This window comes from Oncorhynchus mykiss, chromosome 5 (assembly GCF_013265735.2).
Source record: "Oncorhynchus mykiss isolate Arlee chromosome 5, USDA_OmykA_1.1, whole genome shotgun sequence".
Lineage (NCBI taxonomy): Eukaryota > Metazoa > Chordata > Actinopteri > Salmoniformes > Salmonidae > Oncorhynchus > Oncorhynchus mykiss.
The window spans coordinates 99,092,308-99,104,801 of NC_048569.1; the positions used below are offsets into that span (position 1 = coordinate 99,092,308).

Consider the following 12,494-nt stretch of genomic DNA (forward strand, 5'->3'; position numbering starts at 1 on the left):
TTATTTAACCAGGTAGGCTAGTTGAGAACACCTTTATTTAACCAGGTAGGCCAGTTGAGAACACCTTTATTTAACCAGGTAGGCTAGTTGAGAACACCTTTATTTAACCAGGTAGGCTAGTTGAGAACACCTTTATTTAACCAGGTAGGTCAGTTGAGAACACCTTTATTTAACCAGGTAGGCCAGTTGAGAACACCTTTATTTAACCAGGTAGGCCAGTTGAGAACACCTTTATTTAACCAGGTAGACTAGTTGAGAACACCTTTATTTAACCAGGTAGGCCAGTTGAGAACACCTTTATTTAACCAGGTAGACTAGTTGAGAACACCTTTATTTAACCAGGTAGGCCAGTTGAGAACACCTTTATTTAACCAGGTAGGCCAGTTGAGAACACCTTTATTTAACCAGGTAGGCCAGTTGAGAACACCTTTATTTAACCAGGTAGACTAGTTGAGAACACCTTTATTTAACCAGGTAGGCCAGTTGAGAACACCTTTATTTAACCAGGTAGGCTAGTTGAGAACACCTTTATTTAACCAGGTAGGTCAGTTGAGAACACCTTTATTTAACCAGGTAGGCTAGTTGAGAACACCTTTATTTAACCAGGTAGGCCAGTTGAGAACACCTTTATTTAACCAGGTAGGCTAGTTGAGAACACCTTTATTTAACCAGGTAGGCTAGTTGAGAACACCTTTATTTAACCAGGTAGGCCAGTTGAGAACACCTTTATTTAACCAGGTAGGCTAGTTGAGAACACCTTTATTTAACCAGGTAGGCTAGTTGAGAACACCTTTATTTAACCAGGTAGGCTAGTTGAGAACACCTTTATTTAACCAGGTAGGCCAGTTGAGAACACCTTTATTTAACCAGGTAGGTCAGTTGAGAACACCTTTATTTAACCAGGTAGGTCAGTTGAGAACACCTTTATTTAACCAGGTAGGCCAGTTGAGAACACCTTTATTTAACCAGGTAGGCCAGTTGAGAACACCTTTATTTAACCAGGTAGACTAGTTGAGAACACCTTTATTTAACCAGGTAGGCCAGTTGAGAACACCTTTATTTAACCAGGTAGGCTAGTTGAGAACACCTTTATTTAACCAGGTAGGCTAGTTGAGAACACCTTTATTTAACCAGGTAGGCTAGTTGAGAACACCTTTATTTAACCAGGTAGGCTAGTTGAGAACACCTTTATTTAACCAGGTAGGCTAGTTGAGAACAAGTTCTCATTTACAACTGCGACCTGGCCAAGATAAAGCAAAGCAGTGTGACACAGACAACAACACAGAGTTACACATGGAGTAAACAATTAACAAGCCAATAACACAATAAACAAGTCAATGACACAGTAGAAAAAAAAGAAAGTCTATATTCATTGTGTGCAAAAGGCATGAGGAGGTATGGCAAAAAATAGGCCATAGGACTGAATAATTACAATTTAGCAGATTAACACTGGAGTGATAAATGAGCAGATGATGATGTGCAAGTAGAGATACTGGTGTGCAAAAGAGCAGAAAAGTAAATAAATAAAAACAGTATGGGGATGAGGTAGGTAGATTGGGTTTACAGATGGACTATGTACAGCTGCAGCGATCGGTTAGCTGCTCAGATAGTTGATGTTTAAAGTTGGTGAGGGAGATAAAAGTCTCCAACTTCAGCGATTTTTGCAATTCGTTCCAGTCACTGGCAGCAGAGAACTGGAAGGAAAGGCGGCCAAATGAGGTGTTGGCTTTGGGGATGATCAGTGAGATATACCTGCTGGAGCGCATGCTACGGTTGGGTGTTGTTATCGTTACCAGTGAGCTGAGATAAGGCGGAGCTTTACCTAGCAAAGACTTATAGATGACCTGGAGCCAGTGGGTCTGGCGACGAATATGTAGCGAGGGCCAGCCGACTAGAGCATACAGGTCGCAGTGAGTGGTGGGTGGTATAAGCTGATTTGGTAACAAAACGGATTGCACTGTGATAGACTGCATCCAGTTTGCTGATTAGAGAGCAGTTAAGAGCAGTTGGAGGCCACGGAAGGAGTGTTTTATGGCATTGAAGCTCGTTTGGAGGGTAGTTAGCACAGTGTCCAAGGAAGGGCCAGAAGTATACAGAATGGTGTCGTCTGCGTAGAGGTGGATCAGGGAATCGCCCGCAGCAAGAGCGACATCATTGATATATACAGAGAAAAGAGTCGGCCCGAGAATTGAACCCTGTGGTACCCACATAGACTGCCACAGAGGTCCGGACCACATGCCCTCCTATTTGACACACTGAACTCTGTCTGCAAAGTAGTTGGTGAACCAGGCGAGGCAGTCATTAGAGAAACCAAAGCTATAGAGTCTGCCGATAAGAATACGGTGATTGACAGTCGAAAGCCTTGGCCAGGTCGATGAAGACGGCTGCACACACAAATAAAACATACGGATCACATTACCATGAATATTCAGACTCTTTACTCTGTGCTTTGTTGAAGAACCTTTGGCAGTGATTTCAGCCTGGAGTCTTCTTGGGAATGACGCTACAAGCTTGGCACATCTGTATTTGGGGAGTTTCTCCCATTTTTCTCTGCAGATCCTCCCAAGCTCTGTCAGGTTGGATGGGGAGCGTCGCTGCACAGCTTTTTTCAGGTCTCTCCAGAGAGATGGGTTCGATCGGGTTCAAGTTCTGGCTGGGCCACTCAAGGACATTCAGAGACTTGTCCCAAAGCCACTCCTGCCTTCTCTTGGCCTTGTGCTTAGGGTTGTTGTCCTGTTGGAAGGTGAATCTTCTCCCCAGTCTGAGTTCCTGGGCTAGTTTTTCATCAAGGATCTCTCTGTACTTTGCTCTGTTAATCTTTCCCTCAATCCTGACTAGTCTCCCAGTCCCTGCTGCTGAAAAACATCCCCACAGCATGATGCTACCACCACCATGCTTCACCGTTGGAATTGTACCAGGTTTACTCCAGAAATAATGCTTGGCATTCAGGCCAAAGAGTTCAATATTGGTTTCATCAGACCAGAGAATCTTGTTTTTCATTGTCTGAGTGTCTTTGGGTGCCTTTTGGCAAACTCCAAGTGGGCTGTCATGTGCCTTTTACTGAGGAGTGGCTTCCGTCTGGCCATTCTACCAAAAAGGCCTGATTGGTGGAGTACTGCAGAGATGGTTGTCCTTCTGGAATGTTCTCCCATCTCCACAGAGGAACTCTGGAGCTCTGTCAGGTTGACCATTGGGTTCTTGGTCACCTCCCTGAACAAGGCCCTTCTCCCCCGATTGCTCAGTTTGGCCAGGTGGCCAACTCTAGAACGAGTCTTGGTGGTTCCAAACTTCTTCCCTTTAAGAATGATGGAGGCCACTGTGTTCTTGGGGACCTTCAATGCAGCAGAAATGTTTTCCCCAGATCTGTCTCTCGGCACAATCCTGTTTTGGAGCTCTACGGACAATTAATTAATTCGACATCTTGTCTTGGTTTTTGCTCTGACATGCACTGTCAACTGCGGGACCTTGTACAGACAGATGTGTGCCTTTCCAAATCATGTCCAATCAATTGAATTTACCACATGTGGACTCAAATCAAGTTGTACAAACATCTCAAGGATGATTAATGAAAACAGGATGCATCTGAGCTCAATTTCGAGTCTCATAGCAAAGGGTCTGAATACTTATGTAAATAAGGTATTTCTGTTTTTTATCATTTATAAATTTGAAAAAAATATTAACCTGTTTTCACTGTCAGTATTGGGTACTGTGTGTAGATTGTTTTTTTTATTTAATACATTTTAGAATAAGGCGGTAACGTAACAAAATGTGGAAAAAGTAAAGGGGTTTGAATACTTTCCGAATGCTCTGTAGATTAGAACAACTACAGCAGGGATCATCTGCTAGATTAGAGCAGGTATCAACAACTAGATTAGAACAACTAGGGCAGGGATCATCTACTAGATTAGAACAACTAGGGTAGGGATCATCTACTAGATTAGAACAACTAGAGCAGGGATCATCTACTAGATTAGAACAACTAGGGTAGGGATCATCTACTAGATTAGAACAACTAGAGCAGGGATCATCTACTAGATTAGAACAACTAGGGCAGGGATCATCTACTAGATTAGAACAACTACAGCAGGGATCATCTGCTAGATTAGAACAACTAGGGTAGGGATCATCTACTAGATTAGAACAACTAGAGCAGGGATCATCTACTAGATTAGAACAACTAGGGTAGGGATCATCTACTAGATTAGAGCAGGTATCAACAACTAGATTAGAACAACTAGGGCAGGGATCATCTACTAGATTAGAACAACTAGGGTAGGGATCATCTACTAGATTAGAACAACTAGAGCAGGGATCATCTACTAGATTAGAACAACTAGGGTAGGGATCATCTACTAGATTAGAGCAGGTATCAACAACTAGATTAGAACAACTAGGGCAGGGATCATCTACTAGATTAGAACAACTAGAGCAGGGATCATCTACTAGATTAGAACAACTAGGGTAGGGATCATCTACTAGATTAGAACAACTAGAGCAGGGATCATCTACTAGATTAGAACAACTAGGGTAGGGATCATCTACTAGATTAGAGCAGGTATCAACAACTAGATTAGAACAACTAGAGCAGAGATCATCTACTAGATTAGAACAACTAGGGTAGGGATCATCTACTAGATTGGAACAACTAGAGCAGGGATCATCTACTAGATTAGAACAATTAGGGTAGGGATCATCTACTAGATTAGAACAACTAGGGTAGGGATCGTCTACTAGATTAGAACAACTAGGGCAGGGATCAACTAGATTAGAACAACTAGAGCAGGGATCATCTACTTGATTAGAACAACTAGGGCAGGGATCAACTAGATTAGAGCAGGGATCAACTACTAGATTCAGCAGGGGACCATTTTTTTTCTTGTGCGGATGGTCGGGCCTGGAAAATAATTGCAAATAATTTGTAGTCTGCACATTCACTGCAAGAAGACCACTAAAACCTAATTCTTTCAAACCACGCTTACATTTGTATGTGTCTCTCTATTATGCGTGGGAAAACTTGGAATACAGATGTGTTAAATTAAAATCAGCCTATTTCCTGGTGTTTTTAGTCTTTTATGTCCAACAATGAAAATGTTAAAAGTATTTCTTTATTTCTTTGCTCAGAAAAGTTTGGGGGGCCCAAATAAAACCACCCTGGGGCCAAATTCAGCCCGCGGGCCGCCAGTTGGGGAACCCTGCAATAGGGTGTCATTTTGGACGCAGAATCATATCTTATACCTGACCTGTTTCATTGGGGCCTCCCAGATTACTTGGATAGATCTGTAACTTCTGTTGCTCTATACCCCTCTCTCTCTCTCTGTCCCTCTCTCTCTCTGTCCCCCTCTCTGTCTCGTCAGGTTACCTACTTCTCACACGTGTTTTAATGCTTTGCTGCTCCCTGAATACGATTCAAAGGAGAAACTGAAGGAGAGACTTCTCAAAGCCATCACTTATGCCAAAGGATTTGGAATGCTGTGAAACAAGCAAAAACTCTGCAAAAACAAAACAAAAACTTCCTGGCTTCAGTTCAATGGTTTTATGTTTTGTAATGGAGGAAGGAAGGAATTATACAATGATGCAACAGTTGAAATGAATGTGGCATTACGACAAGGAAGTGCTCCAGAGACTGTGTGCCTGAACAGCAAATAGACTCAATTTAGCAGACATTCGATCTAGCCCCCCTCAGATCCATTTAATATACGTAGAACCTCTCCTTACATTCTAGGTTATTCAAGCTGTTGAAATCAGTTATAATTCTTACTGGAGCTCGCTGGGGTTTATTTGATGTGTAAAAACTTTTAAGAAGAAGCAGGTTATCATTGATTGTTGTGAAAGTGCACTTAACTAGACCTTCTGAATGTTAGTGAATGGTATATACATTACTGTATACTGCCATCTTAGGACATTTTGTTAGTTTATGATATTCTTTAATGCCAGCAGTGTTGTCGGTAACACTTCCTAATATAATACCCTCTTCATAATGCATTGAAAAGTACATTTATGAGCTATGCATAATGCATTATAATGCCTTCCAGGTGTTTTATAGCTGCTCATAGACCTCTATAATGCTTTGTTTCAAGTTTTATTGTCACGTGCACAAGTACTGTGAAATACTTTTTCACTGTACTTGAAGGGGGGGGTGTTCATATGACGTGTTAGCGTGGTGTCGCGTAAGGCACAGGACTATTCTAACCAGTACACCAACACAGTGTTCCTGCTCTGCTGTAAGCTATGCAAGTGGGACCCTATTCCCTACATAGTGCACTACTTTTCACCAAGGGACCCTACATAGGGAATAGGGTGCCATTTGGGGCGCCTTGTGTATGATGGCGTTGCATCGTCGTCTGTACCTGCTGCCTCTTTGGCAAATCTCCCTGCTACTTTTTGCTGCGGTTCCTCTGCACTCTTTCTAATGTGTTGAATAGCTTGCTGTTCAATACGTGTATGTTTTTTGCAATGTTCATTTTGTATGCCAGACAGAACAGAGCACGCTCTCTTAGCCCTGACGGAGTGCTTTCAGTTTTTTTGTATTTTATTTTAATGCATGGTTACAGACACAAAGGAAGTAATTAGCTTTACAAAAGCTCCAGTGAATTGTCAGGTCATGTTAGTTCTTTGATAGCTGTACTCTCACTTACGGTTGCAAAAAAAAATGAGGGGGGAAATGCTTTACCCAGAAATCCCTTGGTTTTCCAGAAATCCCTTGGTTTTCCAGAAATCCCTTGGTTTTCCAGAAATCCCTTGTTTTTCCAGAAATCCCTTGGTTTTTCAGAAATCCCTGGGTTTTCCACAAATCCCTGGGTTTTTCACAAATCCCTGGGTTTTTCAGAAATCCCTTGGTTTTCCAGAAATCCCTTGTTTTTCCAGAAATCCCTTGGTTTTCCAGAAATCCCTCGATTTTCCAGAAATCCCTCGGTTTTTCAGAAATCCCTCGGTTTTTCAGAAATCCCTTGGTTTTCCAGAAATCCCTTGGTTTTCCAGAAATCCCTTGGTTTTCCAGAAATCCCTGGGTTTTCCAGAAATCCCTTGGTTTTCCAGAAATCCCTCGGTTTTTCAGAAATCCCTTGGTTTTCCAGAAATCCCTTGGTTTTCCAGAAATCCCTTGGTTTTCCAGAAATCCCTCGGTTTTTCAGAAATCCCGGTTGGAAGAGTCCCAGAATCGGGAGGGAATAAAGAGGAAATCCAGAATCTTCCAACCAGGAGTTTTGGAAAACCTGGGAACGTTAGCAGAATTCTGCAACCCTAATCTGACTTCACAGTTAATCTGACCCATATAATGTGAAATATTGACTTGGAGAAAAGTGTTTTATAATAATACCACTGAATTGATGTGCCACATCAATGCTCAGAACAGTGTGTTATTCTCCGAACTATTTTTTGGTTCGTTGGTGTTTGATTTGGTGTGACTGTGGTTTGGTTTTCATTATGCTATACACCTGAAAGCCTGCCAAGCCATGCAGAACATTTTGGTTTGATATCCTGTGATGTGTACAACAGTCTTGGCAGGAAGGGTTTAATGGTTTGATATCCTGTGATGTGTACAACAGTCTTGGCAGGAACGGTTTAATGGTTTGATATCCTGTGATGTGTACAACAGTCTTGGCGGGAAGGGTTTAATGGTTTGATATCCTGTGATGTGTACAACAGTCTTGGCGGGAAGGGTTTAATGGTTTGATATCCTGTGATGTGTACAACAGTCTTGGCAGGAAAGTTCATTCATAAAGGATTCATTCCCCATGTTGTTTTACTGCCTGAATTCAAAATAGATTCAATATGAATTATTTTTTCCCCACCCTTTTACATACAATACCCCACAATTTTATCAAATATATTACAGAAAATCGATGCAATTTACATCAGTATTCACACCCCTAAATCAATACATGTCAGAATCCCGTTTCTGAATAAGTCTATAAGAGATTTGCACACCTGGCTCGTACAATATTTGCACATTCTTTAAAAAATTGTTAAAGTTCTGTCAATTGGTTGTTGATAATTGCTAGACAGCCACTTGGACGTCTTGCCGTAGATTTTCAAGCAGATTTTAAGTCAAAACTGTAACTAGGTTACTCAGGAACCTTCAATGTCATCTTGGTAAGCAACTCCAGTATACATTTGGCCTTATGTTTTCGGTTATTCTCCTGCTGAAAGGTCAATTTGTCTCCCAGTGTCTGTTGGAAAGTAGACTGAACCAGGTTTTCTCTAGTCCTTCCTGATGACAAGCATACCCATAACATGATGCAACCGCCACTATGCATAACACATATTGATTATATGAAGATTAGTACTTACTTAGTGATGTGTTGAATTTGCCCCAAACATAACACTTTTTATTCAGGGTATAAAGTTCATTTCTTTGCCACATTTTTTGCAGTTTTACTTTTAGTGCCTTGTTGCAAACATGATCCATGTTTTGGAATATTTTTTATTCCGTACAGGCTTCCTTCTTTTCACTCTGTCATTTAGGTTATGCTGTTGATCCATCCACAGTTATCTCATATTCACAGCCATTCAACTCTGTAACTGTTTTAAAGTCACCATTGGCCTCATAGTGAAGAATCTCTTTCATCCATTTTCAATTCAGGCTGTAAGACAAAATGTGGATTAAGTCCAACGGCTGTGAATACTTTCTGAATGCGATTGTATTTAGTTGTTTGCTGCCTGGTTTATTTTGATATAATGGAAATTAAGGAAAGTACAAACATTTTAATTAAACACTTGATGTGTCAACATAATGCAAAATAAAATAATACATTTTTAACCCTGTCTCGGTGTAATCGTATCTGTGGACACTGTCATCGTATTAAACTCTACACTGTCATTCTCATCACATTAACATTCAACTCCATCTTCACTGACATTCTTATGACAAAATGCTTCACTTTAATTCCCCTTCTATGAATTATACACTGAGTATACCAAGCACTAGGAACACCTTCCTAATATTGAGTTCCACCCTTCCCTTTGCCCTCAGAACAGCCTCGATTTGTCGGGGCGTGGACTCTATAAAGTGTCGGAAGAGTGTCCCACAGGGATGCTGGCATGTTAACTCCGATTGCTTCCGACAGTTGTGTCAAGTTGGCTGATGTCCTTTGGGTGGTTGACATAAACCGGTGCGCTTGGCACCTACTACCATACCCTCTTCAAAGGCACTTAAGTCTTTGTCTTGCCCATTCACCCTCTGAATGGTACACATACACAAGCAATAACTCATTTGTCTCAAGATTTAAAAATCCTTCTATAACCTGTCTCCTCCCCTTCATCTACACGGATTGAAGTGGATTTAACAAGTTACATCAATAAGGGGGTCATAGCATTCAGCTGGAAAGAGCAGCTGTTGTGTTTAATGTTTTGTATACTAAGTGTAGTTTCAACTGCACAGTTGTAATGTTTTATAAATCCCAACCACTAACATGTGGCGTGTCTCCTTCCAGCTGCTGTAGATGTGTAGCAAATAGCACTCCTCAGCCTGAAGTATCCTCAGCCAATAGCTAGCTTTCTGCATGGCGCTGACTGGTAAGAACACTTCCTGAGGACCATCCTGGTCTCAGAGCATTGTGGATTATCCTGTACGTAAATCCGAGACACTCCATGTATTATGATATTGTTGTGTTGCATTTCCTTCTATAGTTAGAGGACTCCTGATATCTCCAGGAGTGATACATTTATTTTTTGCCTTCGTCTGTGGTCTAGTAGTCTTTTTGCTAGCTAGGGCCATCTACTTTAACTGCTGACTGTCTTCCCTGTAGCCTAGTTGGTGTTTGAACTGCTGACTGTCTTCCCTGTAGCCTAGTTGGTGTGTGAACTGCTGACTCTCTTCCCTGTAGCCTAGTTGGTGTGTGAACTGCTGACTGTCTTCCCTGTAGCCTAGTTGGTGTGTGAACTGCTGACTGTCTTCCCTGTAGCCTAGTTGGTGTGTGAACTGCTGACTGTCTTCCCTGTAGCCTAGTTGGTGTGTGAACTGCTGACTGTCTTCCCTGTAGCCTAGTTGGTGTGTGAACTGCTGACTGTCTTCCCTGTAGCCTAGTTGGTGTGTAAACTGCTGACTGTCTTCCCTGTAGCCTAGTTGGTGTGTGAACTGCTGACTGTCTTCCCTGTAGCCTAGTTGGTGTGTGAACTGCTGACTGTCTTCCCTGTAGCCTAGTTGGTGTTTGAACTGCTGACTGTCTTCCCTGTAGCCTAGTTGGTGTGTGAACTGCTGACTGTCTTCCCTGTAGCCTAGTTGGTGTGTGAACTGCTGACTGTCTTCCCTGTAGCCTAGTTGGTGTGTGAACTGCTGACTGCTCATAACTTGCTGATGATTGTTGACACATCAACCAGGATTTGGTAATCAGTGGCTGTATTGGAGAGGGAGTGGTTTCTCCTCTCCAAGACAATCAGCAATTAGTACAGAGAGGTTGTGCTCTTCAGTCTCCCCTGGTTTCTGAGCGGCAAGTTTAAGCGGTGGTCATGTCAGTGGTGGTCTCGTTGCCGAAACGGTTTCTCAACTATGTGTGTGTGTTTTCTATACCTGAACTGCCGATCTGCGGTCAAGAACTTTGAGTTCATTTCAGGCTATGCTGAAATTAAGGAGGACATTTCACTCCCGCCTCTCCGCCTTGTCGTTTGTCGTTATCCGACTGGTCAGTGTTGCCCGGGGCTCCCCCATCTGATTTCGTAGTTGAAGGAACACAGCAAGAGTAGCAAGACAATCAACGATGGTCACGAGCCGTGGAAGCCGAAGACAACGACCTACCCCAAAGCAGTCCACACTCCCAACAAGAGCCCTGGAGAGGATACAAACAACAAATAGTTTTGCTGTCCTGGAGCCTGATCTTCCTGTATCTTCGTCGCTGGGGGTGCCTGTGTCTGCGGCCGCAGTGCCTACTACTTCGAAGTCGACATCGACAACCTTCCGCCCCTGCTCTGAATCGAGCGGGGCTTCTCCATCTGTCAGAGGCCTGCCACAGGTGCCGCGAGCAACATGCTCAAGCTATCCTGCCTCTCACCCGTCCATAAAGGGTTCTCCGAATCCTGAGAAGCGTGGGAGTGGGCGGATTTCCTCGTCCTTCTCGCCAGCCGTGATTCTGGACAGCTCCATGGTAAGGAATGTGACCGTTCCTGGTGCAAAAACAATGTCTTTTCCCAGAGCTCGAGTAAATGACATCACTACACTGCTCCTGAATGTACAACGTCAGGACATCAATTCTATCCTAGTCCATGTGGGTCTTAATGACATTATGAAGGGCAGTTTGGAAAAGTTGAAACTGTATTTTAAAGAGCTTATTGACTCTCTGCTCGACACTAATAAAGACCCATCATATCTGGTCCTGTGCCATCTCTGAATCGAGACATTGAACGCTGTAGCAGGATTCTTTCTCCTCACAACTGGCTACGTGATTATTGCAGCTCAATGGATGTAACTTTTGTTGACAATTTCAATACTTTTTGCAAACAAAACACATTTCATAAGGAGGATGGGAACCACCCAAATAATTTGGGTTCCTGGATCCTTTCACAGCATTATCAGATTGCGTTGAGACAGTGACTTATCAATGACCCAAGCCCAGCTCAGCTAATCTCTACCATTGTGTCCCTGAGTCATCATAATGCTTCAGTAAATGTACACGATACCAGGGGTGTCAGTAGACACAATGTAACCTAATGTATGTCCCTCTACCTGCTCTGAATGCCTCTGCTGATCCTACAGCTCTATTGTATGCAGTAAACATGTGTCTATGCACCAGATTTATACTGTTAGCACTAAGCTGATGTTCCCTGGGAGTAGGTCCACTGTGAACAGCTCACCCTGCACTAACATAAAGAACATAAGCACATCTACTGCTGCTAAGCTTCCCTGTAAAGCAATGAAAGCAAGTAAGCATCTCAGAAGACAAGTGCTCAAAATAGCCCACGTTAATATATGTAGCTTAAGAAACAAGGTTCATGAAATCAATAATTTGCTAGTGTTACGGATACAGTTGTCCTGTGTGTTTGTATCCTGTGTTCTTTTCTCTCCTTCTCCCCTCACAGGTGAAAATCATCACTCACCAATCAATCATCAATCAGAAGACACACCTCCTCCTGTTTCCTACCCAATCACAGTTCCTTTCCCTTGGTTTAAAAACCCTGTCAGTTGTTTGCTCTAGAGCTCAATCTCTCTGTAAATGACATATGTCTGTAGATCGCTCCGTTTCACCCTCTCCTACTATGTCTCTCTATCGCTCTTTATGTATTGAGCTCTATTTTGTTTGAGTACCTCCATATCACTTTGTCCTCACCTGTGAGTATTGTTTTTGGTTATGGTGTTTGTGTTTGTTTGCTGGTGGGAAAAGGGGGAACCAAGACAAGTCGCCCATGGGCCTACACTACCCGTAGGTGAACTTTGTTAAATACACTAGTTAGAACTGGGTGGACCACCCGCTGTATTTTTGGTTAGTTAGTTAGCTGTTGTTAAAGTAGGCTAGTCTAGCTTAGGGGTGTTTTGGGATGCTTATTGTTTCTTTCCTTGGGTCCAG

General features: G+C 42.6%; 1 protein-coding gene across 6 annotated transcripts in view; it reads left to right on the forward strand.

Annotated features, from left to right (window-relative positions):
- Positions 1-8,763, forward strand: part of LOC110523047 (ubiquitin-protein ligase E3A) — a 39,694-nt gene extending 30,931 nt beyond the window's left edge. For all 6 annotated transcript variants that reach the window (XM_036978988.1, XM_036978990.1, XM_036978992.1 and 3 more), the window contains exon 14: positions 5,355-8,763. In XM_036978988.1, the coding sequence (XP_036834883.1) occupies positions 5,355-5,475 (121 nt within the window). In that variant the 3' untranslated portion in view covers positions 5,476-8,763. The remainder of the gene's footprint in view (positions 1-5,354) is intronic.
- Positions 8,764-12,494: the final 3,731 nt, after the last annotated feature.